Source organism: Fulmarus glacialis, unplaced genomic scaffold (assembly GCF_000690835.1).
Source record: "Fulmarus glacialis isolate BGI_N327 unplaced genomic scaffold, ASM69083v1 scaffold32530, whole genome shotgun sequence".
In the NCBI taxonomy this organism is placed as follows: Eukaryota; Metazoa; Chordata; class Aves; order Procellariiformes; family Procellariidae; genus Fulmarus; species Fulmarus glacialis.
In genome coordinates this window covers 1-13,700 of record NW_009187695.1, presented here as the reverse complement: position 1 = coordinate 13,700, position 13,700 = coordinate 1, and the positions used below count along the sequence as shown (strand labels likewise).

Sequence of the window (13,700 nt, the reverse complement as noted above, 5' to 3'; positions counted from 1 at the left end):
CTTCCCGATTTGAACTTGAACCTGCCTTGCTGCTATGGGCTTGCCTGGCAGGCACTGAACTATGGCTGACCCTACTCACTGTCTCCAGACTGATCCTGACCTGTCTAATCACTATGGATTTGTCTGGTGATCTGGATTACTGGCTGGATCTAGTTACTGTCACTGGACTTGATCTGTTCTACCTTGTTCAGGTACTGTAGGACTTTCCCATTGCCAGTGAGGCCACTACCTTTGCCTGCCTTCCTGTCACCCTCGGCTACTGGCTCCCTGGCAGAGCAGCCAACCCTTGTTCTTCGCCGACAATAGCACACCACACCGATGTCTGACCATCAGCAGCAACTGAGTGCCAGGGATGCAATGTGCTCTATTACCATAAATGCAAAGTCTTACACTGGTTTGCAATGACAAATTTACTTGTGACTAGCTAATCCCAAAATTGTTTGGGGTTTGGGGATTTTTTTGGAGGATGACTGTTCCACAGTTCTCCTCACTAAGAACAGGATGTAACCATCTGACATCAGTTAAAGGGAGTAAATCATTACAGAAAACAGCTTTCCAAAGAAATGCTGAGGACTTCAATCAGGAGAGGTTTTTTGAGTGGGGAGGAGGGAGAGGAGAAAAAAACAAAAGGCAAAAGAAGGCAAGTATTGTCAAATATCACCTTCTGTTAGGACCGCAGCTACAGAAGATGACAAAAAAGCAGCGGCAACTTCAGCCTAGCCTAACCCAGTGTGTAAGCAGTTAAAATTACTTTACAGCCACAATGGAACAACAGCAATGCTCAAATCCAGCTTTGGAGGAAGGCCATGATTCTCTACCTGCAAACTTCACAGCAGTGATGGAAGAAGAATGTTCATCCAGGGTCTGCTGCAGGCTGTAGTCCTTTCCAGCATCCAAGACATGAATCAATCTATCCCGACTGGCTGAAGCTAAGAGCTTTAAGCCTATCAGAAAGTTAAAAAGAGTGCAAGACCATTACTAAAAAGTCATTTGCTCTTCCAGTCACTATTTTAAAACAGCTTCTCAAGTCATCTTAGGGACAAAACATTATACTATAGCTAACTGCATGGACGGACACAAAGGAACGCCCCTGGATTTCACACTATAATAACAGACAGAAGAAGTTTCAATCTCAACCTACAATATTCCAAGGAAAAGTATGAGAAAGAAGCCTTTTTCAAAGTCTGGCTCTACTGGCCCAACGCTACAAGCCTGCTCTGAAATCCAGGAGTAGCTCACCACTGAAAGTTCTGACATACCGTGGCTGGACATTCTGACTTGCTCAACAGTACATTCATATGCAAAAGGGAAGAAGCTCAATTGCATTTACCTGTGTCAGGTTTGGAGTACTCCAGACATAGGATCTCAGAGTCATGGGCTTCCACCTTCAGCATTTCCCTCAGAGACTGTAATTCATATATCCTAAGACACAACATGGCTGATTTCAGTACGTTTAAGAAAATTAGCAAGACCTAGTTTTCATTCTCATGCCTGCCCAGCCCGCAATCTGCACAAGAAGCTCTACAGGATTACCTGAGAGTGCCTATCCTGTCCCCTGAGGCCAGATGCTCCCCACTGGGACTCACACAGACAGTGCGTATCCCCACTTTCGTATCCATCACTTGTGCATCAGCTTTGTCTGTCCTGCTGAGTTATAATCAGTGTCCAGAAGTACCTGAGTGTTGTCATCTACATAGATGATTTTCATCAAGTCCTGGGGATACAATACACCCGGAAATATTAATTAGTTACAAAATATTAAAGTGAAGCACCTGCCTTAGAAACTGGGCTCCTGGCCAACATATACACTTCATTGGCAGTAATGCTGTAATTGGTGGGATCTTTTAGCTAGGAGCAAGCACTCAGCCCCTTCATATTGTAGGACGAAAGTTTCACAGCTGTGTCTCACGACGACCCTTTGCAAAAGATTCCCCCGTCAAGCTAGAAACTAACAGCATCTCCCGCACAACAGACAAGCTCTGGGATTAGTTCCTGGCCAACATATACACTTCATTGGCAGTAATGCTGTAATTGGTGGGATCTTTTAGCTAGGAGCAAGCACTCAGCCCCTTCATATTGTAGGACGAAAGTTTCACAGCTGTGTCTCACGACGACCCTTTGCAAAAGATTCCCCCGTCAAGCTAGAAACTAACAGCATCTCCCGCACAACAGACAAGCTCTGGGATTAGTGATTACAACGTAGGACACAGCACAGCTGTGTCTCACGACGACCCTTTGCAAAAGATTCCCCATCTGAAAGACTTCTAGGGATCATCCAAAAGTCAGCCCATGCCTTTTGAGAAATGACAGAAAAAGCAGGAGCTTTTCCCACCATGAGCAGATTGCTGAGAACAGGCAGGTCAGGGCTGCTGTGCCATGGATCTTCCAACACAACTGAGAACGGAAGCAAATATCCATAAGTAATCACTGTTCTGTATGAGTATCCTCCCTCTTATATAGATGAAGTGAGTGTAAACTGTTTCTCACTCAATTCTCCCAAACCTCTGCCTCATTTGATGCACCTTTTCCACACAAATCTTAAAGTGGTTACACATTACAGAGATGGAGAAAAAGAGAAACAGCTCTCCTGAAGCATATGGCATGAGCCATTTTGGAAGAGACTAAGCTTGTCGAATCCTCGGGCGGTTTATGGAAAAAGCAATAGTCCCCAGGGCCATTTCAGACAAACTGTCTTTCCACCTGATACTCCCTTCACGTTTCTTCAGGTTCATACATTTTACCAGACTTGCGCTCTGTTTGCAGAGAAGCTTGTGTTGACTTAGAGATCCAAAGAAGTTTGGGCCTTAACTTGGGAATACCTGTGCATGAGGAAAAGCAACCCCAAGGGCAGAGAGGTGATCAAAACCTGAGATCTTACATTGCTGAGGATGTTGCGGTGCAGGGCTGTGCCATGAATGTTGGAGCTCTCGGTGTTCCACAGACGAATGGTGTTGTCAGAGGAGCAGGTGATGAAAGAACCAGGGGGGAGGCATGACTGATTGTTGTCCTTCACCTCCGGATACATCTAAGGGCAGGTAAAATCAACCTCTGAATGAGATTGCCTGGCACCTGGCATCCTAGACACTGGTAGCAAGTTTCAAAACAAACTGAGATAAAAGGGCTGTCTTCCCTGTTTTGTAAAGGCGAGAGCCAGCCAGTTCTCCTAATGAAAACCTGTTTGCAGACCAGAGCTTCATATTCACTTCAAACAACTGCTCACTGAGCTTCCCTGAATGTAGAACATCTCCTTAAGAAGCATGCAGCAAGCCAGCGTCCTTTGTTTCTAATAGTTCAAAGAGAGTACCTCAAAGACCACACAACAATGACCCTACAAAAACCACCTTGCACTGTTGTTTGCAACTTTCAACTACTACTGTCAATTTATAATCCAGAAGGAAAGGGTGAGATGCAATTAATAAATAATAACAAAAGAGTCCTCAACCTCTTCCCACTTTCTTTCCACTTCCCCCTTTCCTGACCACTGTTGGACATATTTCAACACATTAACAATTACATTGTTTCCTATACCTCCTTTCTTTCCCTCTGTCCCTCCGAGGGAAAGCCAACTAGACAGACTGGAAGATGACAGCCAATTGAGAGGCTAATTCCTGACGTCCTGGTAAACAGGTTAAGAAGAATCAGAGTTGAGATCTTATCACTTGTTTCATTCCTTTGACTTTGGAGCACTTGCTCACCGCAGACCTCAAATAAACTCTTGTGCATTTTGTGAAAGGAGCCCCTGCATTCAGCGTTGTCCAGTTCTGCTCCTTCTCCCACCTCTCACCTTTTAATGGTGAGATTTTTCTTCCAGTAACACACTGCATCTAATGCATTTGGTCAGCCATTACAGTGCAGCCAAAGAACTGTTCCCAGCTCCAACTCAAGCCCCGTAGCAACCACACTAACCACAGGAGGAAATCTGAGTCAATTCTTTCTCTCTGCAGTAAGTGTTTGCATTCAAATTTGGCAGCTCTTCAGATGACTTCCTCAGCTGCAACTCGTAATCCAACACTTTTGTTTGCAGACAACGTACCTCAATGTTCCACACGCAGGAAGAGTGGTACAAAGCAGAATACACCTTGCCCACTTTCTTCGGGTCTTTGACATCCCACACATACAGGCTGTGGTCATTGTATACACAGGAAAGCCACTGGTTGGTGGGATCAAAGGTCAAGGCAATCGTGTCCGGATACTTCGCATCAGCCATACCAGAGAAAAGACGACTGCACAAAGAGAGAACAACAGCCTGGTTAACTTGCGCTCTCTTGCAGCCAGAGCAAGGAGCGGAAGCGTGAGAGCTCAGATTCTCCACAGGGCGCTGGCGAGGTGAACAATGTGCTGTGACATATATAGGTAGAGAGAGTAGCTGGCTGGGAAGACCTGTCTCTTGAACAACCACAGTCCCAAAAGAAGCCTGAAAGTCCCATGGCAAAAGTCATTCTGCTTGCCATCCAACCCAGAGTCCCACCACAGATAGGCGATTGACTTTCCCTGAAGAAGGACCAAACAGGACACTTGATCATCACTGGAGATCATCATCATTTACCCCTGCATAACCAGGTAGTAAAATCCAAGTCAAATAATCTCAAAACAAAGGGGAGGGAGGATCATCTTTTGGTGGGTACTATATTTTGTTTACTGATTGCAGGAACTGCTCTTGTGTGTGACCAAGCAGAAGAGTACTGCACTCAAAAGACAGGAGCACACCAGCACAAGGGACAAAGGAATGATTCATTACAGCGGCTGCTTCTCTGACGTGCTTCCCTTCCACCCCCACCCCACACACAGGCCAGCTTGGTGCTGCTTGCAGCAGCTCATGAGATGGGCAACTGCAGATGCGTACAGTCCTTTCTAGATTGGCAAGGTCTCTGATGCAAACTTAAAAACAGAGGAATTCCGCAGAACAAGGAAACATCCCTTTCCCCAGGTTAGGCCAAGATCACGCCATGTGAACCCTGTATCTCCTCTACAGGAGTCCTCTGTTAAGTCCTGCTGCCATGCATGTAAAGAAGGAGCTGCTCTTTTGACCTGAGGTGAACACAGCCATCCCACAATGCTGCTAATGGTATCAAATAAGATAATTATAGCCAGAGTGCCCGGGTGTTGAGAGCAGGTAATTTAAAAGGACTGATGGAGATGCAGGGATGAGGGCCAAAGCGCATGTGGCACACCAGACAATTGGAGATCTGCTTCTGCAAGTGCAAAGCTTTGAGGGCTGGAAGAGCACAGCCCAGATCCTATCGAAAAATCAAGTCATTGATACAGTTGTGGGCAGTTCATTGCGGGCAACTGGCATCCCACAGAGAAGCTCTGGCATGCATGGGAATATAAGGAGTCCTGTGTTTTCAAGCTTCTTTGGAAGTAATAAAAAAAAATTGTTGTTAAGATTGTAATCAGCGCTATAAATGCATGTTTAAGAATCACATGAATATTTCTGCTCAACTGATGCATGAGAGCACAGAGAGTATTTATAAAGGGTCCATGTATACAATTGCTTGGCTTTAGCACTACCAGAAACTGGTAACATTTTAAATTGAGAGAGTTCATTTTCCAGCTTCCTTACTGGAATATCATTATCTCCCACCGATCTATAGGAGGACTATACAGTGCACTGTTTGAACCTTTACCTCAAGTTCCCAAGAGAAGTTTATAGAAAACCTGTTGAGACAAGAGGGGAAAAAAAAAAAAAGAAAAAAGAAAAGAAAGAAAAAAAAAAAAAACACACCAAAAAAAGACTATGTATCTGCAGACGTGGGAACTCCAGATATCCAGTGGAATGATGGCTGGATTCGTATACCTTTGGATTTCTTTCCCCACTAGTGACAGAAGTGAAAGAGGGCAACAGAAGATTGGGAAAGCCTCCAACCAGGATTAGCAAACAGCAACACATGAAGGGTTTTCTCTATCATAAGCCTCTGCAAGCTGGCAGACAGAACTGTAAGGAAATCACATTACCCATCTCAGAAGGCGAGAAATAGAGACCCCAGGCAGAAGATATTGGACCAAGATAGGAAAATAAGACAACAGAATGCACAAAGTTGAAGGAGAAGAAAGACTACAGACAATAGTAGGAGATTTGGGTCTATAAAAGATTGCAAGGGAGCCTTTGAAAAAGTGCCCCATGAGAGCCTGGGCATCTCTTAGCAACATTATATTGCTACAGAGTCAAGTCTTCAGCCTTTACCAGTGATAAGCAAAGGATATTCCATGATACAGGAACAACTGAAGTGTGCCAGAGCATCCTGTGCCCTCTGCCTGCTTGCTCATAGCAACCAACGTCAAAAGGCCGCCAGACCTGAGCAATCCCAGGGAGATGAGGAGCAAGATATGCTGTGTAGTCCAGCAACCAGCTTTGGGCTGTAGCCCAGCCACGCAAGGCAAGGCTGCAACAACTCAGGGAGATCTGCAACAGGCTGCCAATTTAAAGCCGTAAAAAGAGCACGCTCCAGATGGCAAAGGTCTGGGGAACAGTTCTAACCCCAACAAGCCTCCCTTGCTCCCTCCCACCCTCTCCATGGTACCTGGCCTCGGTCACACTCGCGATGTCTGTTCCCAGGAAGTGCGGCTTCGGCAGTGTGGTGACAAAGTGAAGGTTCAGAGGGTTAAAAATCCGCACGGTGCCATCAGCGCAGCCACAGAAGATGTAGTCATGATTCACAGAGATGCAGTTTGCCACAGTGGTCTGAGGAGGACACAGCACACAAGAAGGTGAATAAGCAATGCGCTCTCACTTCAAAGGTCACCAGACACACGACAGGGAGAACGGCAAATTGACAGACAAAGGAGTCATGGTCAGAAGAGCTGAAGTGAAGTCGAGCCCTGGGAGTAAGGAAAAGCCTAAAAATCCAATTTTCCTTCCTGAGGTGCTTCCCAGCCAAGGTCCGTTGCAGATTCCAAGTGGTTAAGGAAAAAGCCCAGTCCCTCTGCCACTCACTGTGGCGGGAGGTCAGCAGAGCTACACATTTGCTCCAGCTGAGACTTACTCCTAACATTGTTTTTTGTTCCTCTGTGACATTCAGCACCACTGGCAGGCAAGCAGCACCTCACCCTGTACTAGCACGTCAATACATTACCTGTCACAAGGGGATAAGAAAAGAAAAAAATGGATTTTCTTCCCCCTCCCACTGGGATCTGTACAAATGGCAGAAAATGGTACAAAATGGAGTATGGTGATAAGGGGATGAGTTCAATGCAAAACTTTTTTCCAACTTACTGTGAAGCTGTCTGTATTCTGAGCGAGAGTGAAAGGCAGATTTTAGAGAGGAAAGGAAAGAAAAGAAGAGGCATTTCACTTGAGTGAAAGCGTGGAAAGATTTTTTTCCCTTGATTTTAATACACTGGATCCTTTCAGGTGGGCATCTTACATTCAATTGAAAGGAAAATAAGCAGGATCAAATTCTTAACTCTGGGCCAACCTGGTGGTTTAGAATAGCCAAACCAACTAGCACCTTGGGAACCCGCATTTGAGATGCACAAGCCAAGTAAGACACCGCAGAGTAGGCAGAAATCACAATCCTTCTAGAAGTCCTACTTGTCCAGGCCAAGCCAGGAGGGACTATACAGTGGTTGCCAAAGCTACATCAGGACACTGCTTTGCCAGAAGGGCAGTAGCTGTAACACTGAGGCTTGAGAATGAAAGAGCCTCAATGATTAATAAAATCCCTTTGCCAAGAAGCAACGCTATTTTTGCCTGGCCTTCCAGAGTAAATCACAAAGTGGCAGAGGCCCAATGACTTTCACTGCTGGTGGTCAGCTTGCACTCCCTGAGTGCCCTTATTATTTGCTGTTCCTGCTCTGCTTCAGCAGGCACAAATATTGCAGGACAGGAGGAGGTAAAACTCACCCTCAGCTCCACCCACTTGTCTAGCAGCCTTTTTTCATTGAATTCACAGAGCAGGCCTGAGGATGTGATACAGAATGTGCTGTCAGCTTTTTTGCCCCTTCCACACGCCACATCCGCAAAGAAGTTGTTCCTCAGTTCTCCAAGCAATCCCGAGCGACCTAGCAAGGGGACTGTAGCATTGACCTACCAATAAAAAACAGTTTGTTAGAAACAGAGCAAGGCACTCCAGGCAGACAGACATTTTTTAGAACATCAACCCTTGGGTGCTGAAGTGCCTTAAAGAAAGAGGGCTGCAATCAGCCTACAAGGAGAGGTAGTAACACGTTTTAATTGCTGCAGACCCATTGGTTGTATAGCGTATCGAGACCATCAGTATTAGTACATCAGTGGAACAGAACACTGTTAGTGCCACCAAAACTGCGCATCCAAACATACGACCCAGAGACAGCAGATCAATCACTGGAAGAATAACCCTTCCGTGGCCAATCTGTAATTTATACCAAATGCCAAAGCAGGGTTCAAGCACGAAGTAGGAACATCTGTTCATGAGCACACAGAAAAATCATCGTATGTGGATTCTGTTCCCCAGAGAAGAATCAAACAGTTAAAAGTTTAAACACTTTAGCTCATGCTTCAAAATAACACTCACAATCTTTTGAGATGCTCATACCAACGTCAAACAGCTCACCCCACCTCTGTGCTCCAAGTTGTTCAATGACTGCAGCTCTTCTCTAGTTTTTATTCTCTTTTTGTATACGTGACTACTAAAGAACAAGCATGCTGCTATTACAACTCCAAGAGCTGTGCCCCTAACTCAGCACAGGATAAGACAAGCTTTTGGTGCCTTTTGGTGCTACCAACCCATAGGGAGACTGAGACTTGAGAGCCAGGGGTGGAGGGCTATCCCTGAATGCCAGCAAAATCAAACAGTTCCCACTTCCCACAGCTCACTGGGGCAAAATCCACCCTGCTATAAGATGGAAATGCCTGTTCACAGCTTGGTCTTGATGCACCTTCTCTCACCTTGGAGGTTTTGCTGTCATCCAGGTACCAGAACTTGATGTGTCGATTTCCAGCAGTGACAAAGTAACTGCAGTCCTCCGAGAATGACACGGCTGTCACTTTACTTGAGACTTTGTTGGCTGCCACTACAATGTTTTTCTGGAAACATAATTGTTTAGATAGCTTAATTTCTTTGCTCAGAAGCAAAGGAAACTCATTTCAATTACAGGCACATATCCAGTACAAACGCTGCAGCAGGGAAAAGACAAGGCCCAAACTATTCCCCATTCATCCCTGAATACAACCTCCCCAGCATTAGCTGGGAGCATTGATTTGGCAGATAGTACAATTCACATTTACATTCAGATCCATTTCCACATTGACTAGGATCTATAACAAATCAGCAGGCACTAGAGCCTGCAGGAACTTGCTGTCTGAGCCATGACAAACACGTTGGTTTCACAATCACCGGGAGCTCCGAGCAAACCCATTTCCCTTTCTAAACAGCAAAAGCATTTGTAGGCCAGCACAAGGAGGAGCTCTCCCAGCCTCCAGGCAGCAACGAGGGCAAGGAACTCAAGATGGGGAACAGGTATTTTCCGCAGGGAAAACAGTACTGGTTCTTCCATAAACTCTCTCTTCTCTTTAAAGACTTGACACTTTATCGAAAGACCCAAAACACAAAAATTCCACGCCTGTATTGGAAGGGACAAAGCAAAATCTGCTACATCTCTAATGTGCACCTCAAAACATCAAAGAGTTCAGGAAAGGAGGAAGAACACGGCAGGAACAGAAAACAGGAATGGACACTGCCCAAGCAGAATGGTCAGATGGCAGGAGCTCCCTGTCCACAATTCCAGTGCTCGGTTTTCCTCCCCCTGCCTTTCCCCAGGGATTAGTAGAAGTGAGAATAAAAAAGTTTTCCCCTCTGCCTGTGGTGGGTTTTCAACCATGCAGCACATGGTTGACAACAGTGCACCACTTTTTATGCTCGCTGTGTTTCCTTTACCCTTCCTTTTAGGGACTTGGTTGCTCCCAGTCTTCTGAATGCAATGCCCTCAGCACACGAACCACATCACTCCAAGGGCCCCATCAGACTCTGCTGACAGAACTGAAGAAACCAGCAATAGAGGAGTTTAGGCTGCTGCACCGTCACCATGGAGGACCCCCGCAACTCAGACTGGGGGAAAAGCAAGGGGGACTGCCATTAACATAACTTCTTTCAAGACAGCGCACAGTGAAAGGCCTAGGGCCCTTCCAGACCTCAACACCTGGATCGTTGCTGTGGCCTTTCTTTAGGGAAGCAAGGAGACCCTACAGACAACAGGGGTTTTCTTTTCCATCACAGTCAAATGACTGACCAAGTCTCCCAGCCAGGAAAAACAGGGAAACCAAAGCAGCAGCACAGTGGACAGAAGAAGGGTTGTGGTTAAAAGTGAAGGAAAGTGCTTCAGGAGATCTGTTTTCACATCTTGGTCTCTTAGTCTTCTCTGACTTCGGTCAGATAAAGTGTCTCTAGTCTTGGTACCCAGCTTGCAAAATAGAGGCTAGCTGGACCTCCCAAGAGTCACAGTCCAGAGCAGATGCTTAGAGCATGTGTTCTTCAGTACAAAAGAGTGAGATAATCCTTACCTCACAGGCTCTCATGCATATAATTATAAATAGGACCACAGTGAACAGAAAAACCTGCATAAGCAAGGGAAAACAAAGCTACTTGTACTCAGACCCACACATGCCATGCATTATGACCATCTCCAAGTCACTACTTTCATTTGTTTAACTAGAAAGAACCAAAAGGCTGAGCACTCGATTTTCAACACTGACAAACACACTTAGGTTTTATCACTACAGAGTTCCGCTATACAAAAAAATAGCAAGGTCAAACTTCAGCTCATGCAGGAGGGAACTAACAGAGAGAGCTTACATTACAGCGCAGGAGATGTGGTGAAGAGAGAACATACTAAATGAGCACAGACTTACAAGCTGCATCTGCAACAGATGCATTGAAGTTTTTTTTAAATCACATCTCTTTTAGAGAGGGTTACAGCACCTAAGAGGTAGCAGTTGCTGAATAAGTGCTTAGCATTTATTAATACAGAAGACTCCAAGTCTACGACAATAAATGTTTCTTTTTTTATATACAAACAGCACAAATTTAAATGTTTTCTAGAGGCTAAGACATGGGTTTTGTTTCCACGGAGTACTGCCCCAATCCAGTGGCAGACAGTGATCTCCACCAGCTTTCACCCACTGTGCTTTCTCTATGTTCCCTTTCTCAATCATCAAGGATGGGATTAGAGTATCACAAACCCTGACACAACAAAAACAAAACAAGCCAAGAGCATCCACTACTCCATAAAAGAAATCCCTGGCTGATGAGAGTTTCCTTCCTCAACCTCATAAATCAGTTTTTAATAAGCCTCTAAAAAACCATAAGACTTTGACAAGGTTTCAAAGTCCAGCCTTTTCTGTCTGGACAGCAAGATGTCACATGCCTCCAAGTATAGAGAATATCCCTTCACTGAAGTGACTTAGACCTTCCCTAAGGGACCATAGCTCTCTCTCACGTCCAAACTTCTCTGTGTCTATGAGTGTCAAAACCAAACAACAACAGAATATTAAAAAAAAGCAGAAAGCAAGATGGAACTGAAATAGTTTACAGACAGACTGCCCACTCTTTTTAACTTAGCAACACCCTGTGGTCCACCCAACCTCCCGAGAACTTACCTTCCATGACCACACGTTGACAATCATGTCATGCTGGTACCCCACTGAAACAATGTACTTGGAGCTGGGGGAGAAGGCCACGCAGGCCACGCCATACTTGTGCTCCTGGAGCTCAGCCACCTGGGTTCGCTCGGCCACATCCCATACCCGAACTGCTGGCATGTGTCCGCTCTGGAGGGGACAAGAACAGACACAGGACAGGAAACATAACCCCCGAGGTCAGTTCTGACAGATTGAAGCACACAAATATGTGGGGGCTTGGAAAAAGACGTCTAGATGGTGCATTCACAATAGGGTGAGAGGTAAGACCTCACTTCCTTCGACTCTTTAAAGCCCAGGTTGATACTGACAACCTAAGGAGTATATGCATTTCAACAGGTGTCTGAAAGAATTAATACGATCTCCCCTGCTTTAATCCTTTTCTTATGCTACTCACAAAACAGCCAGAGACTAGAACAATACTTTTGATGCACATCCCTGATCTTTGCAATGGGAACTCACAGCCAGCTCACGAAAAGGATTGTAACAGACCGTATCTCTGGACTCAGTGAAGGAAAAGGCCCTCACATCCTCTGCCCCTAGCACAGCGTGGACATCTGAGATCCCAAGCCAGGTCATGCCACACAAAAACATGACGTGACTGTTGCGATAACTATCACACACCATTTGAGGGAGGCCTCTGGGAGGCTAGCAGCATCACTTCTGTCACAAAGGTAACACACGGATGCATGCTGCCTGAAAGAGTATGGGCAGGTAGTGTCAGAGAAAAAGACACTGAAGGAACAGAGCCTCTGGTTTTACGCTTGTTCTCCAGAGAAACAGAAGATCATATACTTCAGCAATGCCAATTCAGCCAGCACCTTCTGCCAGACAATTCTATTCTTTGTTTAATTGTTTGTTATTAGACCAAAATAAAACAAGGCGCACAAGATGAGCTGAAATGCTGGTCAAAAATGTGCCTGATGGGCAAATCCTACTCAAGAGCCTGCTCGTGATTTCACATTGAAGTCTGTCAAAACAATAGCTTGCAAGATAACATATCCATGGCAACTCGGCAAAATGGTACCTTTTCTAATCAGTTTTAAGTAAGTCATTTGATTGTGTGGGAGAGGCAAGTCTGATGACAATGAAAAGTCAAAGCTTTAAAAACTCAGAATTGTGCATGTTTTAATTGTCTTGTTCAAAAGCTTTGCCAAGCAACTGCTTGTGGCCTGGAAAAACACTGTGGGCAGATTTTACTGCAGTAGGTACAGTTCTCTCTCTTCCAAGGCAGAGCTCGGGTCTCAAGGTGGCTGGCAAGATGTTACAATGAGCTGAATCAGCTGCTCTTCAAAGCAGCTACTGTACTTAAACACATACATACATATGTGTGTATATACATACATATATATATTTCCCAGCATCTTGGCATACACCCCAAGACCTTAACAAATTGAATTTGTATTTCACCATTTAAGAAATTCTCACCAAAAGTGAGCTCTGTGTGATCCCCATGGCTGAGGAATCTATGCTTCTATGGGCAGAAAGAAAAAATAAAAATAAAAAAAGAAAGGGGGAAAAAAAAAAATCAATTTTCTTCTGTATTTGAAATATACACAAGACATTTAATATGTATGGTGGCCAAGGACTAACCTCCATGCTGTCCTTCGTGGAAAGCCAGCCATGTAGAAAACTAAGGTGTTCCTAGGCAGAATTAGCACGAGGCTGCTAAAAGCGAGCTTGACAAAGTGAACTCGGAAAGCATTTCCCTATGGGACCTCCCACAGGACAGAGGTTGAACTCAGACGAGACTGCTGACACCGGCAGGGGACACTGCTACACCAAGTAACGACTCAAATGTCAGACACGTGGGAGGATACCGAAAAGAGAAATGGTCTTACAACAGGGCAAGAGGAGACATGTTTTGCAACAAGGCAAAAAAAAAGCTTTCAAGTATAACTGGAAAGGCTTGCTTCCCCTTCCCCTCCACCCCCCAAAAAAAAAAATCTGAATTTGCCATTTAGCCCAATGAAGTTTCAAACTGAAAAGCTTGAGCTGTCAGTAAGAAAAATACCCACTTAATTTTTCACCACTTTTCCTACCCCACACGAAAAGAATAAAGCACCAGGGGTTAAAAAAAAAAAAAAAA

General features: G+C 45.0%; 1 protein-coding gene across 1 annotated transcript in view; it reads right to left on the bottom strand.

Annotated features, from left to right (window-relative positions):
* LOC104075514 (mitogen-activated protein kinase-binding protein 1-like) overlaps positions 1–11,743 on the bottom strand; it is a gene marked incomplete at its 5' end in the record, with an annotated part of 41,455 nt that extends 29,712 nt beyond the window's left edge. Inside the window, 10 exon segments of the mRNA XM_009576049.1 lie at positions 819–944; positions 1,331–1,422; positions 1,534–1,642; positions 1,645–1,714; positions 2,879–3,025; positions 4,034–4,223; positions 6,522–6,682; positions 7,844–8,026; positions 8,867–9,004; positions 11,573–11,743. Of these exon segments, the coding sequence (XP_009574344.1) occupies positions 819–944; positions 1,331–1,422; positions 1,534–1,642; positions 1,645–1,714; positions 2,879–3,025; positions 4,034–4,223; positions 6,522–6,682; positions 7,844–8,026; positions 8,867–9,004; positions 11,573–11,743 (1,387 nt within the window).
* Between the last annotated feature and the right edge of the window lie 1,957 nt (positions 11,744–13,700).